At 43.7% G+C, this 27,899-nt stretch overlaps 1 protein-coding gene across 6 annotated transcripts in view; it reads right to left on the minus strand.

Annotated features, from left to right (window-relative positions):
- The window catches only part of chl1 (cell adhesion molecule L1 like), a 649,066-nt gene that overhangs the window by 278,695 nt on the left and 342,472 nt on the right, over positions 1-27,899 (minus strand). For all 6 annotated transcript variants that reach the window (XM_033036735.1, XM_033036736.1, XM_033036738.1 and 3 more), the window contains 2 exons: positions 8,700-8,865; positions 6,198-6,322 (listed from right to left, as the gene is read on the minus strand). In XM_033036735.1, the coding sequence (XP_032892626.1) occupies positions 6,198-6,322; positions 8,700-8,865 (291 nt within the window). The remainder of the gene's footprint in view (positions 1-6,197; positions 6,323-8,699; positions 8,866-27,899) is intronic.

Raw genomic sequence — 27,899 nt, forward strand, 5'->3', positions numbered from 1 at the left:
GTTTTTATTATTTGCAAACTATCAGTTCTCTTCTACCTGATAATAAATAAAGTTAATGGTGTTTAACAAAAGAAAACATCCCTTCTCCCTTATCCATCTGCATTCTCCAACCATTTTTCAGCAGAATGGTTCTTGGTTATATAACATTATGTAATGCTGAAATGTGTTTGGGATTACGACTGGAGCTCCTGAACCAAGGTATGGATTTGGGAAGGCACAAGGAATTGCAGATGCTGGAGCAAGAGACAAAGTGCTGGAGGAACTCAGCGGGTCAGGCAGTATCTGTGGAGGGAATGGACAGACACCATTTTGTGTCAGGACCCTCCTCCAGGCTGATGGGAAGGGTGTTCATCCACAGGATACAGCATATCTAAGGAACTACCAAATTAATTCAGTTTGTGATTGTGAAGGTTTATGAACTAGTTGAGTACCACCTCATATTCCTGCATCAGAAACTAATTTTGTTAATTGTTTCTGTGGTAAACGCAGTGGTATTTGATGCTAATGCTAAATCTCATCTCTTGCAAGGAACCAAGGAAATGGTCACAAGGATGTTTGAAACAGCAGTCCAGTGGTTTACACCCAGAAACAAGCTGTCAAAAGAAGCTCATGTGATTTCCAATGGGACTTCATTTAATTTGGCTCATCTTCTGCCCCAAACACAGAGGCAGTAGCCCTTAAAGACACACTCCCCATGAGAGCCTCAAAGCAGCAACATACCAATTATAGCCGTCATGGAGGAGAGAAGCTGCATGAAGAAATGGACAGGGCTCACATATACACAGAGGGTTGTGGCCGGGTCAATGAGGGGGTGATTTGTTATATTGTCTGGGAGATCTGCCTAGCCCACTGGGAGAAGAGGCTGGCAGGAGGTGTCATTGGGTCCTCACTCCCGCAGCAGTGACAATCCCTGCACTGTGATGCAACAGTTAGGATGATCTGCACATCGCTACTGACACCTGCAAAAAACAGATCCTCACAGAGGAATATGTTTTATGTTGAAGAGTCACTTATTTATCCTGTTCAGAACCACCCCTGGAGAATAAACGGGTCATGGCCAATAGTGGAAGAAAACACTTGGCAGTGAACAGGTTTAATTAGGTGTCATTCGTGAGGAAAGACAAGGGTGGTGCTTGCCTGTTGCATAATCAGAAGGAGGATTTGTTCATGTAGTACAATCAGTGCAGACAACCATATAATGCAGTCCATGCAGAATTCCCATGCGTCACCTGGGCTCCTCCACCTGATTATTGCTGAACCACACTGGTGATAATTGGGAGTGTGAAAGAGGTCACATGCTTCACACTAGAGATCATGATGTCAGAGACTCCTTCTGAGAATTTTCTCTCCATCCGAGAGTCCCCAACAACCAATGAGGTCAACGTTTCACAATTCCACCGAGCTGAGGGATTTTTTCCCCCAAAAAATAATTTTTAGTCAGAATAAAACAATGGATAGAAAAAAAGAAATGTGTAAGAACTCTTCAGACATTCTTGGCGTCAATACATGTAATGGTTTAACATTAAGCACTGTTCACAGCTACCCTTAAACCAAGCTGAGGGATGGGTCAGTTGATGCAGAGCAAGGATGTTGCCATGGTAGCCTTTTGCTTTCTCTTGCCCATGTTCTATTTCATGCTCCTACAGATCTAGGCCAACACCCCTACTTAACATAAGCTGACATCCCTGTCCACCGTGGATTTATGTCCACCGTGGATTTATGAAGAATGTGTTTCATGGGTTGTTGGAGACTATCAGATGGAAAAAAAACTTCTCCTGAGGAGTCTACTAAATCATAGTCTCTGGATCTAGTTTCACCATGCTGCTTAATCACTGGTACAGCCAACATGCCATTGTCTATGGTTCTCAATATACACCAAACAAGGATCATGTGTATGCATCTGCCTGGAGTGCCCTGCTTGGTGACCCCAGATTTATACGGGTAACAAGACCTCATCCCAGTGATAGTAACGGTGTTTTCCACCACAATCCTTGCACTCGCTTGGGTCTCATTGAGCCTGTGCTCAGTTGTGGTGATTGGAGAGCATGCGATATGATAAGATGAGGAAATAAAGGATGCAGCTTGTTCCTCAGCTACAATGGCTCAGGTTGAAAGAGCATTTCTCCTGGAGACAAGGCATTACCCACGAGTTTTGCAGCTTGGAAGGGAACCTGAAGATGGCGGCTTCCCACGCACCAGCATTGTCTGTCCATCCTGTGTTGCTGGGAGAGGCTGGCTCAGCGCATAAGATAGAAATGTAGCTGCCAGGCATTCTCTAGATGCTGCACACCTCAGCCAGTGGGGTGGATTACTGTTCAGGACAATGGGTTGGGTGGCAGTCACGAGAAAAGCTTTAGTATCTCACTGACTGTCACTGCTGCAGAACCAGCCTCTGACTTTCCCCCTCCCCCCCAGCCGCTCTCACCTCCTTCGCCAAAGTGGTTGATTTGGGAAACATACCAGCGTTAAAGCTATTGTGTGATTCAACTCACTCCCGCTGGAGCAGAAAACAAACTGTTGGAGGAACTAGGTGGGGTGAGCAGCATCGGTGGAGCCCAAGTGATACCCAATGCTTAGTTTAGAGTTCAGGAAGATACAGCATGGAAAATGGCCCTTCGGCCCACCAAGACTGCACCAACCAGCGATTACCCATAGACTAGTTCTATCCTACACACAAAGGACAATTTACAGAAGCCAATTAACCTACAAATCTGCACGTCTTTGAAATGTGGGAGGAAACCCACGTGGTCTCAGAGAGAATGTACAAACTCCGCACAGACAGCATCCATAGTCAGTCTTTCATGCTGTTAGGCAACAACTCTAACCCTACATCAACACTGGTCTAGATGTAGGGTTTTGATCCAAAATATCAACTATCCCTTTGCCTCCACAGATTCTGCTCTTCCCACTGACATCCTCCGGCAGATTGTTTTGGGCTTCATGTGGCTCAGGTAAATCCTCCATACATGTAGGTACATTAACCTGCAGTCTGTACTGGAGCCCTTTAAATCGTGAGAAAGACAGAACAACTAGCACTTGTGGATCCAAGATATGCTCTTAACTGCTGAAAAAATCTTCACCACATTGAGAGCCAGTGTAAAACATAAGAAAAAAATTACACGAGTGTTAACAGTTCCCTGAAGGCTTTGTGTATTTATTCAGTGAATAAGTTAATCATGTAGGCCAGGCAGGTTCCAGGGCTGATTCCCCAGTCTGCGCTTCAGTGTGTCAATTTATCTCAACCTGAAGCATTTTTGCCTCTGAATTAGGATATGCATTTCTCCCTGCTGTCAGGACTGTGGACAGAACAACAGTGACAGCACCTCATGAAATAATTAATTGCATGTAAAGTGCTTTGAGACATCTTGCAGATATTGTGCTGCATATATTAGGTAATTGAATGTAATATTGGTTGTTGCATTCAATGCACAATCTCTACTTTATCTACACATATACCCCTCCACCCCTACTGATCTGCCTGTGGCCTGTGACTTGATTCCTCTCCGACCACTGTTTCAGCAACTACCACCAGCAACCCACAGTTTTTCAGTTTCCACTCTGCCCTCATTCTCTATCCCCTCTGCTTTATGCTCGTTCTTCCCGTCTTCATCTGTTTAACCTCCTGAGCTCTTCCATCCAATTTGCCTCCAATCCCCTGCCACCTCAAAGCAACTACGTTAGGATATTAAGAGCATGACATCTGCATATATGACACAATTATCTCAGTTATGTAAGCTATACACTTTGGTTGCAATATATGGCATTCCAATATTATTGAAACAACCAATTTATTGATATAAAAGGGACATTGTGCACGCCTTCTGTGAAGGAAACTGAAAATTAAAACTTAAGCAAAAAAAACCTTTCTGTTTCAGGCCTGTGGATGTTGATAGAAGTTAACATATGCCCTTTGTATTTACAACCTCAAATGTTTTCAGTTGCTGCTTTGACCAGGTAGTTCTTATGAAAGGTTGTCTCACTCACATTATAAATGTATTTGTAGACAAGATTAGGTATAAGATCCTGGTGACAATAAAGATCTGTTATACAAGTATTATGAAAAGCTGTGATTCATCCTCAAGAATTAACTCTCATAGAATTAAGTATCTCTTAATTAAGAGATAATTAAGGGTATATGTTAGCACTGTTAGTGTATATATTTGAATTGAATTGAATACATTTTATCAGCCAAGTATGTATACATACAAGGAATTTGCCTTGGTGCTTTGCTCGCAAGTAACAACACGATATACAGGAAACAATTAAGAATAAAACATTATAATTTAAACATGCGAAGAATGAAATAAAATACCAGAGCAAAAGGAGGCTACAGACTTTTGGTTGTTGAGTAGAGCTACTGCTCGTGGAAAAAAAGCTGTTTTTATGTCTGGCTGTGGCGGCTTTGACAGTCTGGAGTCGCGTTGTAGAGTGAGGGGATTGGGACATCTGCCTCACTGAAACTATCAGGATATTGCCAGAAACACGTTTGAGCCAGCAGATTTATTCAACTTATTCGAGTGCACACCATATTGACACTGAAGCATGCATGGGGATCTTTATGGGTAATTAACCCATGATCACAGCTTCTGACACAAGCCTGCACTGTGCTGCCAGCTAAGTTAAAACGCTGCTACATGCAGTCTACAATAATTTTACAGTTGGGTGGGTGCACAATTCAGCTGGTCAGCGATATTATGAATGGTAAGCACCAAAGGGAGTCTGGTTGTACCCCCTGAAAAGAAGGCACATTATGGCTGCAGTATTAGTTGTCGCAGAAGGTACGTTAGCCTGAAAAATGGTGGTCCATCAAGTGAGACAGCAAGGACTGGAGATCCGGAAAACTGGAGAGGATGACAGAGGGAGCCAGCGGACACAAGAGTGTAAACTGGGGTCTTACCTTCCACACCCTCGAAGTCGGCTGCAGGAGGTGCTTCCAGGGCTGGAGGTGGCTGGGCAAAGCGAGGTACGACGGTTCGCTGGAGAATCCCGATGGTTGGAGGCCATACAGTAGCTTGGATCAGTGCGCCACTAGAGATAACCAAGCCCGCAAACTGGACTGGACTTCAAATATGGCGCCACACTCTTGCCACCAGCATAATTAAGGATGATACTCACCCCGGACACTCCCTCTCCTCCCCTCACCCATCGGGCAGGAGTACAGAAGTGTGAAAAAGCAGACCTCCAGATTTAGGGGCAGTTTGTTCACAGCTGAACCATCCTATTACCAACTAGAATGCAGTCCTACGCTACCATTTATCTCATTGGAGACTCTTGAACTATCTTTAATTGGACTTAACTGGGACTTTATCTTGCACTGAACATTATTCCCTTTATCCAGTATCTGTACAATATGGGTGGCTTGATCATAATCATGTATAGCCTTTCTGCTGACTGGATAGCCCGCAACAAAAAAGCTTTTCACTGTACCTTGGTACAAGTGACAATAAACTAAACCAAACAAAAATAGAGGTTCATTTGTGTGGAATGCAATTGATCCTGCAGTAATCAGTTAAGAATTTCATCGCATAGACCATGTTTTCCTTCTGGCCAAACCTGGAAAATGGCTAATTAATCAGGTTCCAGTACCAGACATCTCGTTGGTAGACATCCTCGTGCTGGTTGGTGGAACAGTGTACTCCCTGCTCCAGCAAGATTTTTATGTCACTACTACTGAAGCAATAAATCTAGGATTTGTTAAAATTCACGTTGAACTGAGCTTGCACCAAGCACCTCATGACAACTGTGCTGATGAAACATTGTTTTGCTATGATACACAAATTGATTCTAATTATGGTCAGAAAATGAAGCAAATGTTAGCCGCCTTTACAGGTGACCAACTGACTGGCATTTATTGAAAAGCAGCAGGGTGGTGTTAGCATGAGCAGTATATTGAGTGATTGCAGGTCAATGAAACCGCTTTTACAACGCTGAGAAATGAAGATTATTCATTTATATGTAAAAGCTCTTCTTGTTTTAGTCTCTTGTAAAACATCACTGGGTTTGCTGATGTGAAATTGCTATCGATATGCAGCAATTCAAATTATCTGAGAATAATTAGAATTGACAATTCACCATGCGTGGAAGATTGCAGTGTTCAATATCTAGGTCAGTCTGACCTAACTAATAGATAACTCATCATCAGTGTGGCTAACAAATGCACAGAGCGCAGCCAATTTTCTTTCTTCAGTAATACTTACCAAGGATAAGAAGCTTTGCATCTGCCGTATCACTGTCCATGGAAGTTCTAGCGACACAAGTGTAAGTCCCTTCATCATCTTCACTTACATCAATAATTTGAAGCATATCATCATCCATGATAATTCTAGGTAACAAATTACAAATGGCATTTTGTTAGCTATGGTGCTGATTTTCATGCTTGCTTTTATTAGAATGTAGTCTACCAATAGATATATCCAACCCCTAGGGTGCATGTTGAATGATATAATTAATAACATATAAATTCTCAGTTCACTGGTCCCACATAATAAAATCTCAACAATAAAACTCTCGAGTTTTATTTTCTTCTCCACTGATTTCCAGATAGAAGTAAGGGCATGCTGGCAAGATGCAGACTAAAATAACAAGAGTTCTCATTTAATTACAGTGAAGCAAATCCCAGACATAAGGAACTGCAGATGCTGGAATCTTGATCAAAACACAAAGTGCTTGTGTAACTCAGTAGGCAAGGCAGCTTCTGTGGAGGGAATGGATAGGTGATGTTCCAGATCGGGACCCTTTCTCAGGCCGAGTCTGAAGCAAGGTCTCAGTCTGAAATGTTGCCTACCCATTCCCTCCACAGATGCTGCCTGATCTGTTAAGGTTCTCAAGCACAACATTTCCTCGCCGTTGTGACGTGATTTGTTTGCCGAGCACCTGCACCCTGACTGCTATGGCCACCTGGAGCCTCTGTTTCCAAGCCATTTTAATTCCTCGTGCTATTCCTACACTGGCATGGCCTCCTCCACTGCCAGCTGGCAAACTGGAAGACTAGTATTTTTTTCATATTCCTTCTATGCAGTCCTCAACCCAACAGCATGAACACTGGATTCTCAGATTTGAGGGAACCTGTTCCCCTCTATTCCTTTCTCTTTCTTTCTGATCTCTCCAGGCCCTCTCTCAGATACATTCTTCTGTTTCAGCCCAGTCCCCCCAGCCCTTATCACCCAGGTTCTTTCCATCCCCCTCCCACTCCATCATCTACACATTCCTTCCTTAGGGTCCTCTCCCACCACTGTTCCTATCTGCTTACCTGATCTCACATTTGGATCCATGTTTCATCTTCCTTTACTCTCAGATGCCACCTGCAGCAATTTGATGCCTCTACCTATCACCTCGCAGTCTCTACCACTATTTCTACCTTTCCGTCCCTCACCTGATTCCATCTGCCAACCTTGCCCTCCTCACCTGCACCCACCTATTGCTTGCCAGCTCTTGCTCCCACTCCTCCTCAATTCTGTATACTGGTTAGCAACCCTCTATTCTTTCAGTCCAGGTGAAGATACTGACCTGAAACACTGTTTGTCCACTCTCTCCACAGATGCTGCCTGACCCACTGAGTTCCTTCAGCAAATTGTTTGTTGCTCCAGAATCCAGCATCTGTAGTATTTTTTGTCTCCCAAAAGTTAGTTTTGGGCAACATTCCCAGTCCGATCTCTCTATAATGTTTAGCCTTCTATACTGCTTTAGTATAATACTCAGTGTAAACTCAAGAACAGTACCTCAGCTTCCCAGTTACAATATTTGGCCCTTAATATTGAGTTTATCAACTGCGGGTAACAATTCGACCCTTCCCTACCAGCCCCCATCCTCACAGTTATGGTGTATATTTATTTTTAGTTGTTGTGTTTCAATTTACCACCATGTAAATTAACTCAAAATATAGTTTATGGTAAATGTTGCCTGGACAATTTGAGTCGACTCTCTCCCTCTTGCAGACATTCTCTCTGTTCGCTCCACCTTCCCCTCACTGATCTTGTTATCACTTTTTCAGTTCTGATGAAAGGCCCCAAATCCAAAACTGTTACACTATTTTTCTTGCCATCGAAGCAGCCTGGCATCCTGTGTCTTTCGAGCACTTCCGTTTGACTTTATTCCCAACTGTTAGCCTGTGAGCTGAACTGCTGGATAAGAACAAGTAGGGATGTGAGGGAGCAACAAGAACACCTGTTAAAAAATGGGCAGATGCTCCTTCAAGGAAATAGTACAAAGTCAGGAATAAATTGGCAATGTGTCAATGTTTGGCAATGTAGCTCACCAAAAACTTGTTTTTTTTTAGTATAATGAATGAATACACTTTCTAATCTATTCACTTTTTTTTTTTTACCTAAACTAGAGAAAGAAAAAAGGGGATTTCCTGGAATCTGTGAAAACGATATTCAACAGTTGAATTGTGTGTTTATTTAAAACACAGAAAACATGCAAGCAAGTTAGGAATAAAATCTTAACAGCCAGCCCTCAGATTAGATTAGTCAGTCTATAGAAATCTAAAAGGCAACTGATCTATAGAAGAGTTACCTACTGCTCTGGCAACTTTCACTCTATTTGATGTTGTCTATGGCAGATTGATATTGGCAATGCTTTACCAAACTGTACGCAAAAAAAAATAATTTCATTGTATGTCTGTACATGTGACAATAAAGAACCTTTGGGTGGATAGTGACTAAAATGGAAGCATTCTTCCCCATTTGATAAAATATTACCTGTCATTCTCTGTCTGTTCACTGTAAATTTCAAACCCATCCTTTCTCCATGATAACTCAAAGTCATTTTCAAAAGCAGAATCATATTCAGCAAGACATTTAAACGGGGCCGTCGCGCCTTTCTGTATCATTAGATCCTTGGGAGGAGTCACTATTTCTGTCGCAACTGGAAGGAAGACAGAAGATCAAAAAATGCAGTAAGCACAATTTTCACAATGTTAATATATGTATAAAACTGAGCAGAATTCATTTTAAATGTATTAACATTGTACATGACAGCAATTGGGCATTGAGATCAATACACGGCTATAATTAATGTCAAGGTTTGATCCGTGAAATGTGTGTCTGAGGTAGGAGCTTCTTAAATCACCCTTGCTTGTTCATTTGCTTTGTTTCTGATTGTTAAACCACCATTATTTGAAGTTACAATGCAGTAAAAAATAATTGTATTCATAGAAGAATGTGAAGAAAATGCAGGAAATACATCTCAATAGGTATATGAACAGAACGGAACGTGACCTTTCTGTGTGGTCAAATATTTTACCCATCATTTAACAAGCTGGCAACCGATGCCTCACTGAGGTGGGGTTTTTTTAAGGTAGAGTCCAGTGCTTTTTAAGGCAGAAATATGATTTGACTGGTGCAGTCATTTCACAGCAGTACATTTCGCCAAATCTGGTCAGCATTACTTCATGATTTGTGTTAAGGTTTTGAAGCATGATAATCTTTCACTCAGTAAAACTGTCCCTCTACGCTCTGAAGGAGTGATATATTAATGACCAAATGATTATTCAGGGCAGACTTTAAGGCAGCTTTTCCATGGAAAGAGAGTCAGAGAGCTGGAGGCAGGCATGAGACAGGAAAAAGGCAGGCGTGAGACTGAAAAAAGATGGAGAGATGGGTGTCCAGGGGGCCTTGCCCCCGTATAGGGTTCCAAGGTACAGAAATTTTTGATAATTGTACCTTGAAATGACAGAGTTTTCTTGCCAGTTTAGGCATAATTTATACTGTTTTTTTATTGTACTTTAAAATAACACATTTTACTTGCTTGTCTTCTTAATTTACACAGAAAATTTGTGATAATCATACCTTAAAATGACAAACTCCTTGCTTGTTTACACTTGTCATATAGAAAATATTTTATATTACACCTACACCTACTTGTAACATGATACCCGTTCCTTGCTTGTTTTACTATAATTGGAGATAAGTATCCTTGACAATGGAAATTATTGATTTTTTTGTGATAGTTATACCTTGAAATGATACAATTTCCTTGCTTGTATACCCTTAATTTAAACTGTGATTTTTTAAAACTTGTATCTTATAATAACACATTTTACCTGATTGAATCAGGTTAAAAAAGAACATTGTAGTGTCTATGACAGGGGTCGGCAACCTATGGCCCCCGGGCCAAATGCTGCCCGTAACCCAAAATCATCCGGCCCGCAGGCGTATTTTTTTCCCGTAATTATCCCACCTGCAGATTTCCATCATCTCCGGTACCTCCCGGGCCAGAGGCCGCGGCGCCCAGGTGCGGTGACGCAAGGACGCAAGGAGGCCTGCGCTGGCGGCCGCAATGGCAGAGCCACCGAGCAGCGGCGAGCGCCGAGGAGCCGTACTCACCGGCTCCAGGGCCCGGCTCCGGACTCACTCAGCGGCTCCCGTCCCCAGCGCCTGTCGTGCTCACAGCCCCCGCCCGTGAACACAGCCCGCCTCCACCCGCGAATACATCCCGCCCACAAACACAGCTGGCCCCGCCCGCGGAACACAGCCCACACTCCGCTGCTTTAGCTTTATTCTCGGCGCCGTCAGACGGGCAGCTTCTGGACCTGCTCACGAACTCAGCCCGGCCTCCGGAGCTGTATTCTCTTTGCACCGGTGATTGACAGTGGGTGCCAGAAGAGGTGTCGCCGTCTCAGCGAATAACAGACCAATAACTTTTCTAATATTTCACTGATCGGAACAAAACTTGGTGCGCTTAGAACAGAGAGAACGGTGAATAAGGTGGCGAAAACATCCTAGCGATATAGGGTACCATTTCTGCGCAAATTTAAAAACAACGCAAACCGGAAGAGGACAAGATGAGAGTTTTAGTAATAGTATAGATAATGAACAATGAAGAATAATGATGAATTCAAAACTGTGAGCTGTCAACAACACTGTATCGATTAGTTCAGCAAATATTTGACCAAATGGAATGTAATTAAATGATAAACAAGCATAACAATAAATTGTATCTAAAACATAGAGTGTATTAATACATATACCCCAACATTTAATTTCATTAAATATATTCTATTGCACAGTGATCCAAATGATTTTTTTAAAGAAGTTTGTTTGGGGATTGGAGGGAAGTGTCATACTTACTTGATGGGTAAAAAGCCTAACTTACCCATAAAATAGAATCTCACAACAAATTTGTCCACAAGGTAGTTTTGGTTGATCTAGCAGCTCAGATAAAGCACATAAAGTGAAATGAAAAATGCACAATGCAAGTCAGGCCCACTGAAACCCTAAAGCACAAATTCAAGTGCTGGCCTTTTGCCCTTCATTTATGAACAGAATTTGCTGCAATGCCCCAGAGGACATTTAAAATCATAACCCCAGCTAATCAATTTTTCTGGCTGAGTTGCAAGATGAACTCACCCCCAAAGAAAACCTGTTCTTTCTGTGTCCTATCTAGTGATGACAGATACATCACCTCGACAGAAGTGTTTTAATTTTTTTTTAATATGTTTCAGGGAGAAGTTTGCTGTCTTTATATAAAATGTCAACAACACTAAATATTGATTCGTTCAGTGCCGATTTGACCAAATGGAATGCATTGAAATGGAAAAGTAACAGACCAATGAATCAGTTAACTCACATGTCATGTTGAGATACACACACACTCAAATGTTTGTTTATTTTCATGAAATACATCCTTCCACACAGCGATCCAGATTAATTTATCGTTTTAGGGGAAATGGGGGAATATTGGGGTGTGTTGTTCACCATATCAATGATGGTTGCCTTTAGGCACCTTCCTGCCTACACCATACACCCCCATATTTGACTTAAATTCTCCAGGAAAAATATCCTGCCAAAATATTGCAATGGATCCATTTGATTAAATGCATGGAATACAAAACTTAGAAATACAACTGATTCAGTCAGAGACCACATGCTTCAGTTAGTAAAATCTCTAGTGTCTTACAGTTCTGACAAAAACATTTCTTCAAGTTAGTAATACTGAATAAACCCAGTTGTTAAAAAATGCATCCCCAGTGCCATTCATTATGAATGGTCGTTCTTTTCAGAGCTGCTGGATTCTGGTTTTTTTTTTGCCCGAGGTTCCTGCCACTCAAGTTAATGGAATCCAAGACAAAAAAAAAAAAATCAAAATCAGGTTCTTTCCAAACTGACTCTTGAGGGAAGCTCACACTTTCAAAACAATGATACCAAGCTGAAGCTATCTCAACGATACAAGTTGCCTCTGTATCCCATCTGTATTTTGGTCTGTCAAAAGTAAACAAGGTCAAATTACTCATTAATACAGAAAAATAAGCATTAAACTTAAAAAGTGGTGCAGCAGCAAGCTGTGCTTGTGGGTGAAAATATTTGTACGACCTTTTTCAATGTAATTGTATTAATATAATATAACATCTGTTTGTTGTGAGAACTCGTACAAAGGATGCATGCAAGCATGCCATTTGTCTCATTATCAGACCGCTCCTGCAACACTGTACCACTGCAAGGAATCGGCAATTCAGAGGCACCTAGTGAGATAAGAAATCTGGCAAGAAGAAAGCAAATGGCAAAATGGAGATTGTGAGCAATTTTCGGCACCATATCTGAGGAAGAATGTGCTGGCCCTGGAGAGGGTCCAGACGAGGTTTACAAGAATCATCCCAGGAATTATAGGTTTACATATGATAAGCGTTTGACAGCACTGGGCCTATACTCACTGGAGTTTAGAAGAATGAGGGGAGACCTCATTGAAAGGCACAGAATGGTGAAATGCTTGGATAGAATGGATGTGGAGAGGATGTTTCCACTCATGCGAGAGTCTAGAACTAGAGGTCATAGCCTCCGAATTAAAGGACGTTCTTTTAGGAAAGAGATGAGGAGGAATTTCTCTAGTCAGAGGGTGGTGAACCTGGGAATTATTTGCCACAGAAGGCTGTGGAGGCAATGTCAGTGGATATATTTAAGGCAGACATAGATAGATTCTTGATTTGTGCGGGTGTTGGACATAATGGACAGAAGGCAGGAGATGGGGTTAGGAGTGAGAGATAGATCAGCCATGACTGAATGGCGGAGTAGACTTGATGGGCCAATTGGCCTAATTCTGCTCCCATCACTTCTGATCTTATGATATTATATAATTTATTGTTTACCAACAGGATAAGGCCATTTAACAAAATTAGTTTAAATTATAGAGAGATCAACCCCAACATGTCTCTGTAATCTTTTATCCCTTTGGTTCCCTCCGAGTGAATTTGAGTGCCATTATTTGAGGCATTGGTTGGGTTGACAGTTAGAACCCTTTTCCCCAGAGTGGAAATGTCAAACACTAGTGAACATAGCTTTAAGGTGAGAGGGCGAAGTTCATTGGAGATGTGCGGGCATTTTTTTGTTTTTACACAGCGAGTGGTGTGTGCCTGGGATGTGCTTCCAGGGATGGTGGTGGAAGCAGATATGACAGTGGAGGTTAGGAGGCCTTTATGTAGGCACGTGGATACGCAGGGAATAGAGGGATGTGGATCCTGTGTAAGCTCGGACTATCGAGTCCATGCTGATCCATTCCTACAGGCTCTCCATGATCCCACACCAGGAGCATTTTGCAAAGGCCAATTAACCTACAATCTTGGGATGTTGGAGAAAACTGAAGCATCGAGAGGAAATCACAAAATAATTGAAATGCATAAACTCTACAGACAGCACCCAAAGTCAGGATCAAACCTGGATCTTTGGCACTGCCAGGCAGCAGCTCAACCAGGTGTGCCATTGTGCATATTCAAGAAACATGCAAGTCATTTCCATTTTAACTGTTGAATATACTTTGAGATATTTTGACATTATAAAATGCCATAGGATTTTGCTACAATTCTCTTCAGCTACATGGAGTCTCTTGCTCAGAGTAGGGGCATCGAGAACCAGATGACATAGGTTTAAGGTGAAGGGAAAAAGATTTAATAGGAATCCGAGGAGTGGCTTTTTTACTGGTGGGTGTATGGAATGAGCTACCAGAGGAGGTAGTTGAGGCAGGGACTATTGTAACATTTAAGAAACAATTAGACAGGTACATGGATAGGACACGTTTCGAGGGATAAGGTCCAAATGCAGGCAGGTGGGACTAGTGTGGTCAGGACATGTTGGTCAGTGTGGACAGGATGGGCCGAAGAGCCCGATTCCCGATGTTTTTTTGGGACCTATGATGGTTCCAGTTTCCCAAGCCACTGTGAACATCAACTTCTTATCTACCCTGTTAGGCTCGGCACTACAATGAGATTTGATGAGAGGGTTTCTCTTTAAGTAGGTAGGATTATATCTTGCTTTACAAACAGCATGTAGTGCATTTGATTTGAATTTGGAAAGAAATGCTTTCTGTTTAGTATTAGCTTTGGAATGTCAATACAATTAATACGCTTCTTGGGATATTCTCTCTCTGAACTAAATACTTCTGCTGAACAGAGCACGATTATTGAGTAAAACTAATCGATATTGTTAAAAATGCCAAAGAATGGGTTTTTGTTTCTCTTCCCAAATAATGCTATATTTTTAGAACTGCCTTTCACTTTTACTTTAAAAAAAATTAATATGTAATAAAACTATAAAATAAAATTGGAAAATCATCTTTAATTAGCATTCAAAGCTAGGAACTATTGTAATGAAATACAATATCAGAAATTAGCGCTGTGTCAGAATATTCTTTTAACATTCAAAATATGGTTGCAGGAGGGTGCAAAGGCAATAGACAATAGACAATAGATGATAGGTGCAGGAGTAGGCCATTCGGCCCTTCGAGCCAGCACCACCATTCAATGTGATCATGGCTGATCATCCCCAATCAGTACCTCGTTCCTGCCTTCTCCCCATATCCCCTGACTCCGCTATCTTTAAAAGCCCTATCTAGCTCTCTCTTGAAAGTATCCAGAGTACCAGCCTCCATTGCCCTCTGAGGCAGAGAATTCCACAGACTCACAACTCTCTGTGTGAAAAAGAGATTCCTCATCTCCTTTCTAAATGGCTTACCCCTTATTCGTAAACTGTGGCTCCTAGTTCTGGACTCCCCCAACATCGGGAACATGTTTACTGCCGCTAGCGTGTCCAAACCCTTAATAATCTTATATGCTTCAATAAGATCCCCTCTCAGCCTTCTAAATTCCAGAGTATACAAGCCTAGCCACTCCACTCTCTCAGAATATGAGTCCCGCCATCCCGGGAATTAACCTTGTAAACCTACACTGCACTCCCTCAATAGCCAGAATGTCCTTCCTCAAATTAGGGGACCAAAACTGGGACCAAAAGCAGTTTCTGAAATCCCAAAACAAGATATTGCAAACTTCTAATTGCTGTGGGTGTGTGTTCTTTCCATGGGAGCCTGGCTCTAAGTTTACGGACCAAAAGAGCAGATTCTCGGGGGCTCCATAACATCACTTTTATCTTGTTTTCATAGGCACCCAAAGGAGCTGATGCTCAGCCTAGTTCCCCAGGTCCTTTACTGGTAAAAACCCTGTCCCACTGTATGAGTTTATTCAACTGCTCTTCCGAATTAAAAAAAAAAAAAACTCATGGTAAGCACGTAGAATGAACGTACGGGTACGTCAGAGCTCGGGGACGTCTCTTAGCGGCTCGTAACGCTAACGGCAGGTACTCGGGAAATGCGGTAAGCTCGGGAAGACTCGTGAAGATTTTTCAACATGTTGAAAAATGTCCATGAGAGCCCCGAGTACCGACGAGTGGCCATTACCGTAAATCTCCGAGATCGTATCAGTGCAATCTCGGGAGAATGAAGTCGTACAGTGGGGCAGGACTTTGACACACTGGCAGGGAGCAGGGGGATGCATGGCAACAGCACTAGAAAGAGTAGATACGATTGTGGCATTTAAGACGTTTTTAGATAGGTGTAAACCAGCATCTGCAGCTCTTCCTAAACTTTTAAATAGGCAGATTAGATAGATAGATAGATAGATAGATAGATAGATAGATAGATAGATAGATAGATAGATAGATAGATAGATAGATATAATTTATTGCCACACAACCAGGGTTGGTGGAAATTTGTTCAAAAGGGAACTGCAGATGCTGGAATATCGAAGGTACACAAAATTGCTGGGGAAACTCAGCGGGTGCAACAGCATCTATGGAGCGAAGGAAATAGGCGACGTTTCGGGCCGAAACCCTTCTTCAGACTGATGGGGGGTGGGGGAAAGAAAGAAGGAAAAGGGGAGGAGGAGGAGGAGCCCGAGGGCGGGCGGATGGGAGGGTGGGAGGAGACAGCTAGAGGGTTAAGGAAGGGGAGGAGACAGCAAGGGCTAGCCAAATTGGGAGAATTCTATGTTAATGCCATAAGGACGCAAGGTCCCCAGACGGAATATGAGGTGCTGTTCCTCCAATTTCCGCTGTTGCTCACTCTGGCAATGGAGGAGACCCAGGACAGAGAGGTCGGATTGGGAATGGGAGGGGGAGTTGAAGTGCTGAGCCACCGGGAGGTCAGGTAGGTTATTGCGGACTGAGCGGAGGTGTTCGGCGAAACGATCGCCCAACCTACGCTTGGTCTCACCGATGTAAATCAGCTGACATCTAGAGCAGCGGATGCAGTATATGAGGTTGGAGGAGATACAGGTGAACCTTTGTCGCACCTGGAATGACTGCTTGGGACCTTGGATGGAGTCGAGGGGGGAGGTGAAGGGACAGGTGTTGCATTTCTTGCGGTTGCAACGGAAAGTGCCCGGGGAGGGGGTGGTGCGGGAGGGAAGGGAAGAATTGACGAGGGAGTTGCGGAGGGAGCGGTCTTTGCGGAAGGCAGACATGGGGGGAGATGGGAAGATGTGGCGAGTGGTGGGGTCACGTTGGAGGTGGCGGAAATGGCGGAGGATTATGTGTTGTATTTGCCGGCTGGTGGGGCGAAAGGTGAGGACCAGAGGGACTCTGCCCTTGTTGCGTGTGCGGGGATGGGGAGAGAGAGCAGTGTTACGGGGTATGGATGAGACCCTGGTGTGAGCCTCATCTATGGTGGCGGAGGGGAATCCCCGTTCCCTGAAGAACGAGGACATTTCCGATGCCCTGGTATGAAATGTCTCATCCTGGGAACAGATGCGGCGTAGGCGGAGGAATTGGGAGTAGGGGATGGAGTCTTTACAGGGGGCAGGGTGGGAAGACGTGTAGTCCAGATAGCCATGTGAGTCAGTGGGTTTGTAATATATGTCGGTCAGGAGTCTGTCCCCTGCGATGGAGATGGTGAGGTCAAGGAATGGTAGGGACGTGTCGGAAATCGTCCAGGTGTATTGGAGTGCCGGATGGAAGTTGGTGGTGAAGTGGATGAAGTCAGTCAGTTGTGTGTGGGTGTAGGAGGTGGCCCCAAAGCAGTCGTCAATGTAACGGAGGTCGAGGTCGGGGATGGGGCCCAGGTACGTATTGAACAAGGATTGTTCAATGTACCCGACAAAGAAGCAGGCGTAGCTGGGGCCCATGCGTGTGCCCATAGCTACGCCTTGTGTTTGGAGGAAATGGGAGGAGTCAAATGTAAAGTTGTTGAGGGTGAGGACCAACTCCGCTAAGCGGAGGAGAGTGTCAGTGGCTGGGTATAGGTTGCTCCTCTGGTCGAGGAAGAACCGGAGGGCTCCGAGGCCATCCTGGTGGGGGATGGAGGTGTAGAGTGACCGGACATCCATGGTGAAGATGAGGGGGTGAGGGCCCAGAGAGTGGAATGCGTGGAGGCGGCGGAGAGTGTCTGAGGTGTCTAGAACATAGGTGGGGAGGGATTTGACCAAGGGGGATAGGATGGAGTCAAGGTATGTGGAGATGAGTTCGGTGGGGCACGAACACGCAGAGACAATGGGTCTGCCGGGAGAGCCGGGTTTGTGGATTTTGGGGAGAAGGTAAAAACGGGCCGTGCGGGGCTGGGGAACGATGAGGTTGGAGGCTTGGTCAGGTAGGGCGTGGGAATTGATGAAGTCGGTGATGGTGCTAGAAATGGTGGCCTGGTGCTCATCAGTGGGGTCATGGTCCAAGGGTAAGTAGGAGGAGGTGTCCGAGAGTTGGCGCGTGGCCTCAGCTTTGTAGAGATCGGCGCGCCAGACTACCACGGCACCTCCCTTGTCGGCTGGTTTGATGACCCAATCTGGGTTTTTGCGGAGTGATTCGATGGCAGTGCGTTCAGAGGGGGAAAGATTAGAGTGAGACAGGGGAGTGGAGAAGTTGAGGCGGTTGACGTCGCGGCGGCAGTTCTGAATGAAGAGTTCCAGAGCCGGGACTTTATGAGGGGGGTTCCACGAGGAGGGGGTGCGTTGGAGAGAATTTGGGTTGTCAGCAGCAGTACAATAATAAAGAACACACAATAAAACTTAACACAAACATCCACCACAGCATTCATCACTGTGGTGGAAGGCACAAAAATTTGGCCAGTCCTCCTCCGTTTGAGTAGGAAGGAATTACAGATGCTGGTTTAAAACAAAGATCGACACAAAATGCAGGAATAACTCAGCGGGACAGGCAGCATATCTGGAGAGAAAGAATGGATGGCATCTCGGTTCAAGACCCTTCTTCAAACTGATGAAGGGTCTCGACCCGAAACGTCACCCATTCCTTCTCTCCAGAGATGCTGCCTGTCCCACTGAGTAACTCCAACATTTTGTGTCGATCTTCTTTTAGATAGGCATGTGGATATTGATTAGTATGGGTGTCAAGGGTTATGGGAAGAAGGCAGAAGAATGGGGTTGAGAGAGAAAGATAGATCAGCCATGATGGAATGGCGGAGTAGACTCGATGGGCCAAATGGCCTACTTCTGCTCCTATGACTTATGAACCTATTGATATTTGATAGTTGGAAGGCTTCTGGTTAGTATCATCTTATTACAGGTTTAAAGACTTGTTTCCTGGTACATGGATTGCTATGTATGATTGAATTGGTCTATGGCGCAAATTCCTGGGCGTGCATATCTCTGAAGACCGATCCTGGACTCAGCACATTGGTGCAATCAGAAACAAAACCCAGTGCCTCTATTTCCTTAGAAGATTGAGAAAATTCGGTATGTCAATTAATACTCTCTTAAACGTCTACATAAGTACACTAGAGAGCATATTGACTGGTTGGATCATGGCCTGTTTGGCAACTCGAATGCCCAGGAACGAGGAAGATTGCAAAAAGTGCAAGCACTGCCCAGTCCATCATGTGTACTGCCCTCCCCACCAGTTAAGGGATTTGCTGTCTCAAAAAGACAGCCAGCTTCGACTGAGACACACACAACATTGGCCACACTCTCCTTTCACTCCTGCCAACGGGAAGAGGGATACGAGACTGAAAACTGTAACATCCAGGTTCAGGAGCAGGTTCTTCCCTTCAACCATCAAGCTATTAAACACTACAACCTCCAAATAAGCTTATATATTTTTTCTGAACGGTTTTGTTGTTTACTATCGTGTTTACAGGGTACTATGTTTACATATCTGTTGTGCTGCTGCAGGTAAGAATTTCATTGTTCCATTTTGGGACATATGACAATAAAACACTCTTGACTCTTGCAATGATGGAAATCACTCCATGCAAATAACCCCACCTACTCAAGTCAGGCTCAACAGTCTGTGAAACAGGAGAGGGAATTAAACCAGAAGGATCAAGTCTGAGGAACCCCAATCAAACACAGCATATTTCTTGAATGGTATTTCACATAAGAGGCACTGACCAACCATGCCCTATCAAACATGCCACATGATAGTGGATCAATGACACTCATGTTACATACATTTTCACAATTAGTGGAATTCTGGCACACTTGAATATAAACAATAGACAATAGGTGCAGGAGTAGGCCATTCGGCCCCTCGAGCCAGCACCGCCATTCACTGTGATCATGGCTGATCATCTACAAACAGTACCCCAATCCAGCCTTCTCCCCATATCCTTTGACCCTGCTATCTTTAAGAGCTCTGTCTAGCTCTCTCTTGAAAGCATCCAGAGAACCAGTCTCCACCGCCGTCTGAGGCAGAGAATTCCACAGACTCACAACTCTCTGTGTGAAAACTTTTTTCCTCATCTCCGTTTTAAATATAAAACTTATTGATTTGTTGAACATTCTGAGGATTATGATTTTAAACTTGACTTTTAAATACTTCTAGGACGAGAGTATGTTTTTTTCATCAGCTCTAAGGAATTTCAAACTGTGCTGCAAATACATTTCCATTAGGTGAATATTTATTAAATTTTACTGAGAAAGAAGTCAAATGCAGTGCCCCAAGACTGAAGCATGATGGCCATGTGAATTTTATGTTAGGTTTTATCAACTTTATTTGCTGAATACATAAAATACAAATGTTATTAATATAATGGAAACATGGTGGTGCAGCGGTAGAGTTGCTGCCTTACAGCATCAAAGACCCGATGTCGATCCTCTCTACAGGTGCTGTCCACACAGAGTTTGTACATTCTCCTTCTGGCCTGCGTGGGTTTTCTCCGGGATCTCCCGTTTCCTCCCACACTCCAAAGACGTACAGCTTTGTAGGTTTATTGGCTTGGTAAAATTGTAAATTGTCCCGAGTGTATGTATAAAAGCATTAGTGTGCGGGGATCACTGGTTGGCGCGGACTAGGTGTGCCGAAGTACCTGTTTCCGCGTTATATCTCTAAACTAAACTAAACAATTTTTTTAAATCAAACGTAGATTTGAGCAAGACATTCAAGATAATTTGGACAACAGCACTCACTGGTGGTCACACACTTGAATCGCAGTTACTTTCAAATTTCAGACTATTTATGTCCCCGGGACAATGAAACAAACACAATTTTATGCAGGAAATCCAACAAAGAGCCAGTACAGAAAAGGGATGAAGATGCCAGTGTGGACCAAGGGTTATTTTATCACATGGGCTGCATTCAAAGTCATCAACATTTGCGCCTAATTGAACTTCAGGAATAGAATGAAACTCGAATGAAACTTCAGGAATCGAATGAAATGAGAAGAGTCATGCAGACAGTTAGAAACAAAGAACTGCAGAGGGGATTGATAGGTCGATGGTTGGACAAAGGCTGAGATGAAAAGACAGGGATGAGACAACAGGATGGAAGAATTGTGAAGCTAGAGGAAGGACTGCAGGTGGGACGGGAGGGGGAAGTGAGAAAGGTGTAGGTCCAGGTGGGGCACTGGCGAGGTGGGGAGATAGTCGAGTACACCTCTCTGAAGTAAACTGGGACTCCTGGGCCTTAAGAATGATAAAATTCTTTGCTAAAACAACATGGTAGTCCAGACATTAATGGGACACCCATCAATACCAGGCTGTGGTCACCAGCCCTATGGTCACTTCCCCACTGCCCTGTCCTGCACACCATCCATTCTTCCATCTCTATCATTCATGTAGGGCAATGGAGGTTAAAGTATTCACTTGTTAAGTGTCACCTTCTCATAAACATGGGCATTACAAAAAGGTACAAAAGGGTTCAGAATACAACTATCATAGCGGGATTTATTTTTACTGAGAAAGCTTACTAAACGTTGAAGGCCCAGAGTTAAAAAGGCAAAAACATACTAGAGAATATTAGATTTATGTTTATTATTGTCATATGTACTGAGGTACAGTGAAAAACGTTGTTTTGCTTGCTGTCCAATGAGATCAAATAATACTATATATTTATGTCAAACTTAAGTGGAATAGGTAAAGCACAGGGGAAGATGCAAGGTGCAGTTCTCAGCATTGTAGCACAACAGTTGCATCGACAAAGTCCAATGTCCTCAACGGGGTGGAGGTTAATTGGACAGTACCCTAGTGTATGGAAGGACCATTTAGAAGACTTATAATAGAGAGGAAGAAATGAAACAGTGGCTTGGCCTCACCTATGTAAAGGTAGCAGCATTGGTAAGACCGAATGCAGTAGATGAGGTTAGAAGAGGTACACATGAGCCTCTGTCTCACCTGAAAGGACAGATGGGATCCCCAAATGGATGTGAGGGAGGAGGTATATGGACATGTGTTGCATCTCCTGGGGTTGCAGGGGAAAGTACCCAGGGTGATACTGATTTGGATGAGAAGCGATCAGTGAACCTATGAATTGGGGGAAAAGGGGTGGGGGGTGGGTAATGTGGACAGTTGAAGGTGGAAAAAAGATGGTGATGGGAAGATGTGACTTGATGGGATCACTTTAAAGGTGGATAAATGTCGGAGAATGATGTGTCGGATGCGGAGGCTGTTGGGGGAAAGGCAAGGACCAGGGGGACTCTATCCTTGTTCCTTGGAGTGGTGGAGGAGGGGGGAACGGGAGAGAGAACAAAACTATGGAACACAGAGGTGATGCAGGTGTGGGATCCATTTCTGACAGCTAAGGGTAAACCACATTCACTAAAGGAAGAGGATACCTTGGATGTCCTGGAATGATGTCTAAGAAGCCTGTTTGTTAGCACAGAAAACAGGTTAATTTTAAGAAAAAGAATGCATGAGTAATACTTAAATATCACTGTTAACAAATTGAACTGACTTTAACAGTGTATTAAAATATCATGTTTTCCCAATGTGAGTTTTTAAATCATAGGGCAGATGCTAATTGATAATAAGAAAAGAAATTCAGGATCTTTGAATGGTCTGATGGTTTCAAGGATAAGCTAATTCATTGGAGGTGCGAGGGTTAGATAATACTTATGACAATTTTCTAGCTAATTGCTCATAATATCCTGAAAAACGCCTTCACCTCTCATTATGGAAGTGTTTCCTTTGTAATCCTGAAATTTGCTGACAGCAGTAATGTTTTGAATTCACAGTTGACTGATGGTAATCACTCTGTTAATTTGTGCCAGGACGGCAGGTGTTTTCAAATCAACCTTGTTTTAGTGTGAGATATCATTTATAGTTGTGCATGCTTTCTTTCCACCGAACTGAACATACATCAGTGATTAGGTGCTCAAGATTTGACTGGATGGTTGAATAATTCCTGAACAATGGAGACAATTCTTAAAACAAATGACTGAAATGGTTGCCTTTCTCTTGCATAAAAAAGTTGTTAATTTACCAGTGTTCTGTTTAGTTTAGAGATACAGCGCAGAAACAGGGTCTTCGGCCCACCGAGTCCACATCGACCAGCAATCCCTGCATTTTAACACTGTCCAACACATACTAGAGACAAATTACATTTATACCGAGCCAATTAACGTGCAAACCTGTTCGTCTTTGGAGTGTGGGAGGAAACTGAAAATCTCCGAGAAAACGCACGCTGTCACAGGGATAACAAACAAACTCCGTACAGACAGCACCTGTGGTCGTGATCGAACCCGCGTCTCTGGTGCGTTGTAAGGCAGCAACTCTACCACAGCGCCACCGTGCTGCTCACCTGCTCTGGTGGGATTAATGTTTAATTCATCGCATTCTTGTAGCACACTTAAATGGAGATTTGGTCAACTATTAACCACTGCATTATCATCAACAGTAATGGGATCAAAAGCTGTGTTGCAACTACACACTAATTTAGTGATAAACAGAAACAGGATAGAACAGATCCTGAACAGAACAGAACGGAGCGGAGACTGCGAGACCTGGAACGGCGACTGCGGGACACGGAGCTGGGGCGGCGGCCCGGAGCTGGGGCAGCGGCCCGGAACGGAGACTGCGGGACCCGGAGCTGGGGCAGCGGCTCGGAACGGAGACTGCGGGACCCGGAGCTGGGGCAGCGGCCCGGAGCGGAGACTGCGGGACCCGGAGCTGAGGCGGCGGCCCGGAGCTGGGGCAGCGGCCCGGAGCTGGGGCAGCGGCCCGGAGCGGAGACTGCGGGACCCGGAGCTGGGGCAGCGGCTCGGAACGGAGACTGCGGGATCCGGAGCTGGGGCGGCGGTCCGGAGCGGAGACTGCGGGACCTGGAGCTGGGGCGACTGCCCAGAGCTGATGCTGTGGCGGGCCGTCTCGGAGCGCAGACGGCGTTCCGGCTTTCGGCGGCGGCGACATCACCACGGAGGTCCGCTGGACTGGAGAGCGGCATCTTCAGCCTGGATCGATCGCCTCAGCGCAGAGGGAGAACAAGGAGGGAAGAGACGGAGACTAAGACTTTGCCTCCATCACAGTGAGGATGTGCTTGGTGAACTCACTGTGGTGGATGTTTAATTTGTGTTTATTGTATGTTTTGTTATTATTGATTCTGTGTATGACTGCAGGCAACATAATTTCGTTCAGACCGAAAGGTCTGAATGACAATAAAGGATCTATCTATCTATCTATCTATCTATCTATCTAGCTATCTAACAGGAGCCTGTCACCTTGAGTTCCAAAAGCAGATTCACAGTGGAAAATCTCGCCTACCTTGAAAAAGTGGCCAACAAAATGATATAAAATGATGGCTCTTTGATTCCCTGAAATTCTAAAGATTCTCCTCTTTTAAGACACAAATTATAAACACGAGATTAATTGACATGGAAATGATAGGCTTCTTCCTATGCTGTAAATTTCTAGGTCTATGATCACCAGTTGAGACTGCTAATGGGATAAGGAGATTTAAATAGTCAGTGGGAGAGATGGTGCTTTACAGCACAACTAAACTGCAGCACTTCAAAATAATTGCACTTAAGATGGTATAATCTTCAGAAATCATTTTATCAACCACATTCTCCTCAAAACTCATCTGCAAATGAAGAACAGTCATGAAGCAGCAATATTGGATCATATTTGGATGACAAGGGAAATCAGGGATAGTATCAAAGCGAAGGATGATGCGTACAAATTAGCCAGAAAAAGCAGCATACCGGAGGACTGGGAGAAATTCAGAGACCAGCAGAGGAGGACAAAGGGCTTAATTAGGAAAGGAAAAATAGATTATGAAAGAAAACTGGCAGGGAACATAAAAACTGACTGCAAAAGTTTTTATAGATATGTGAAAAGAAAGAGATTATTTAAAACAAATGTAGGTCCCTTGCAGTCAGAAACAGGTGAGTTGATCATGGGGAACAAGGATATGGCGGACCAATTGAATAACTACTTTGGTTCCGTCTTAACTAAGGAAGACATAAATAATCTGCCGGAAATAGCAGGGGACCGCGGGTCAAAGGAGTTGGAGGAATTGAGTGAAATCCAGGTTAGCCGGGAAGTGGTGTTGGGTAAATTAAATGGATTAAAGGCCGATAAATGCCCAGGGCCAGATAGGCTGCATCCCAGAGTACTTAAGGAAGTAGCTCCAGAAATAGTGGATGCATTAGTAATAATCTTTCAAAACTCTTTAGATTCTGGAGTAGTTCCTGAGGATTGGCGGGTAGCAAACGTAACCCCACTTTTTAAGAAGGGAGGGAGAGAGAAAACGGGGTATTACAGACCAGTTAGTCTAACATCGGTAGTGGGGAAACTGCTAGAGTCAGTTATTAAAGATGGGATAGCAGCACATTTGGAAAGTGGTGAAATCATTGGACAAAGTCAGCATGGATTTACAAAAGGTAAATCATGTCTGACGAATCTTATAGAATTTTTCGAGGATGTAACTAGTAGCGTGGATAGGGGAGAACCAGTGGATGTGGTGTATCTGGACTTCCAGAAGGCTTTCGACAAGGTCCCACATAAGAGATTAGTTTACAAACTTAAGCACACGGCATTGGGGGTTCAGTATTGATGTGGATAGAGAACTGGCTGGCAAACAGGAAGCAAAGAGTAGGACTGCCAATCACCCCCCCACCCCCCGGACACTTATTATCACTTATTATTATTTATTCAAATCATTTGCTATGTCGCTCTTCCAGGGGATGCTAAATGCATTTCGTTGTCTCTGTACTGTACACTGACAATGACAATTAAAATTGAATCTGAATCTGAGTAAACGGGTCCTTTTCACAATGGCAGGCAGTGACTAGTGGGGTACCGCAAGGCTCAGTGCTGGGACCCCAGCTATTTACAATATATATTAATGATCTGGATGAGGGAATTGAAGGCAATATCTCCAAGTTTGCGGATGACACTAAGCTGGGGGGCAGTGTTAGCTGTGAGGAGGATGCTAGGAGACTGCAAGGTGACTTGGATAGGCTGGGTGAGTGGGCAAATGTTTGGCAGATGCAGTATAATGTGGATAAATGTGAGGTTATCCATTTTGGTGGCAAAAACAGGAAAGCAGACTATTATCTAAATGGTGGCCGACTAGGAAAAGGGGAGATGCAGCGAGACCTGGGTGTCATGGTACACCAGTCATTGAAACTGGGCATGCAGGTGCAGCAGGCAGTGAAGAAAGCGAATGGTATGTTAGCTTTCATAGCAAAAGGATTTGAGTATAGGAGCAGGGAGGTTCTACTGCAGTTGTACAGGGTCTTGGTGAGACCACACCTGGAGTATTGCGTACAGTTTTGGTCTCCAAATCTGAGGAAGGACATTATTGCCATAGAGGGAGTGCAGAGAAGGTTCACCAGACTGATTCCTGGGATGTCAGGACTGTCTTATGAAGAAAGACTGGATAGACTTGGTTTATACTCTCTAGAATTAGGAGATTGAGAGGGGATCTTATAGAAACTTACAAAATTCTTAAGGGGTTGGACAGGCTAGATGCAGGAAGATTGCTCCCGATGTTGGGGAAGTCCAGGACAAGGGGTCACAGCTTAAGGATAAAGGGGAAATCCTTTAAAACCGAGATGAGAAGAACTTTTTTCTCACAGAGAGTGGTGAATCTCTGGAACTCCCTGCCACAGAGGGTAGTTGAGGCCAGTTCATTGGCTATATTTAAGAGGGAGTTAGATGTGGCCCTTGTGGCTAAGGGGATCAGAGGGTATGGAGAGAAGGCAGGTACGGGATACTGAGTTGGATGATCAGCCATGATCATATTGAATGGCGGTGCAGGCTCGAAGGGCCGAATGGCCTACTCCTGCACCTAATTTCTATGTTTCTATGTTTCTATATTTTACATTACAACTGTTTCTTTCTCTTCTAGACTTTCTTAAAACTACATTGAGTAACTGGATGGTCTATTACCAATGAATATCGTGCAATAAACAAAAATACATAGAAACACTTATTTATTTTTGATGGTCTACAAAAGTGAGCAAAATGACATTTTTTGATATCTGAAAGCTTTTAGAAGTACCTAATAGCACACTTGCAAAAAATAAAATCCAAATTTAAAAACCTCCATAAAGATCTCTAAATAGGCTATTAAATCCTGATTGATCCAGTCTCAGAGCATGACCAATCTCATGGCTGAGGTTAGCCTTCAGCACTTTTTTTCAGGCACTATAATAGGACATGAAACTCAAATTGCATTCAATGCAGGCCTGTCTGAAATTCTCAGACTATTAATGATGGGCGGCTAATTTTAAACTGGTGGGCTAAGCCTTGCCCAGCAGAAGCCCCTACCCCACAATGTGGCATCAGATAGTGCAGTGGAAAACAGGGGAAAGTGCTTCCTCTGGGATTCTTCCAGCATTAGACAAGCATGAGAGGAGAGCGAGACTGATAAGAAAATCGAAGATCTTAGCAACTGGCTAGTTGTACAAGATCCACAAAGTGAATTAGAAGCTATTTTCTCAATGTAAAGAGCTGGTACAGGAGTGACAGGCCATAACTAAATAGTGCCAGATTTAGCCGGCTCCTGAAAACAATGAGATAACTTCTATATGTGGTTTAAATTCAACAGGAGGAGGACAGGCGAGGTCAAACTGATTTACAGATACTATCAAGCTAGAGCAAACAACATGTCATGAGACTAAGCTTCCTGTTGGCTGGACATGAAAGTAAGCCAAGCTTTGATTAAAAGAGCTTGGAGCAGTGCTGGTGGGGACCAAATAGTTGATGATTGAATTGAGGGGCATGATTAGCTATTGACTATATTGAAGAAGAATTTACAGGCGTAATGAGAAACCATCGTGTGGTGATTACTGCATATACCTAGACCAAAATTAGTCAACTAAACTAATTATTTTATCTTTTTTATTGATAGCTTTGGATTTTAGAGATAGAGTATGGAAACAGGTCCTTTAGTCCACCGAGTCCGCGCTGACCAGCAATCACCCCGTACACTAGCACCATCCTACATGCTAGGGACAATTTACAATTTACAGAAGCC

Source organism: Amblyraja radiata, chromosome 18 (assembly GCF_010909765.2).
Source record: "Amblyraja radiata isolate CabotCenter1 chromosome 18, sAmbRad1.1.pri, whole genome shotgun sequence".
NCBI classification, from domain to species: domain Eukaryota; kingdom Metazoa; phylum Chordata; class Chondrichthyes; order Rajiformes; family Rajidae; genus Amblyraja; species Amblyraja radiata.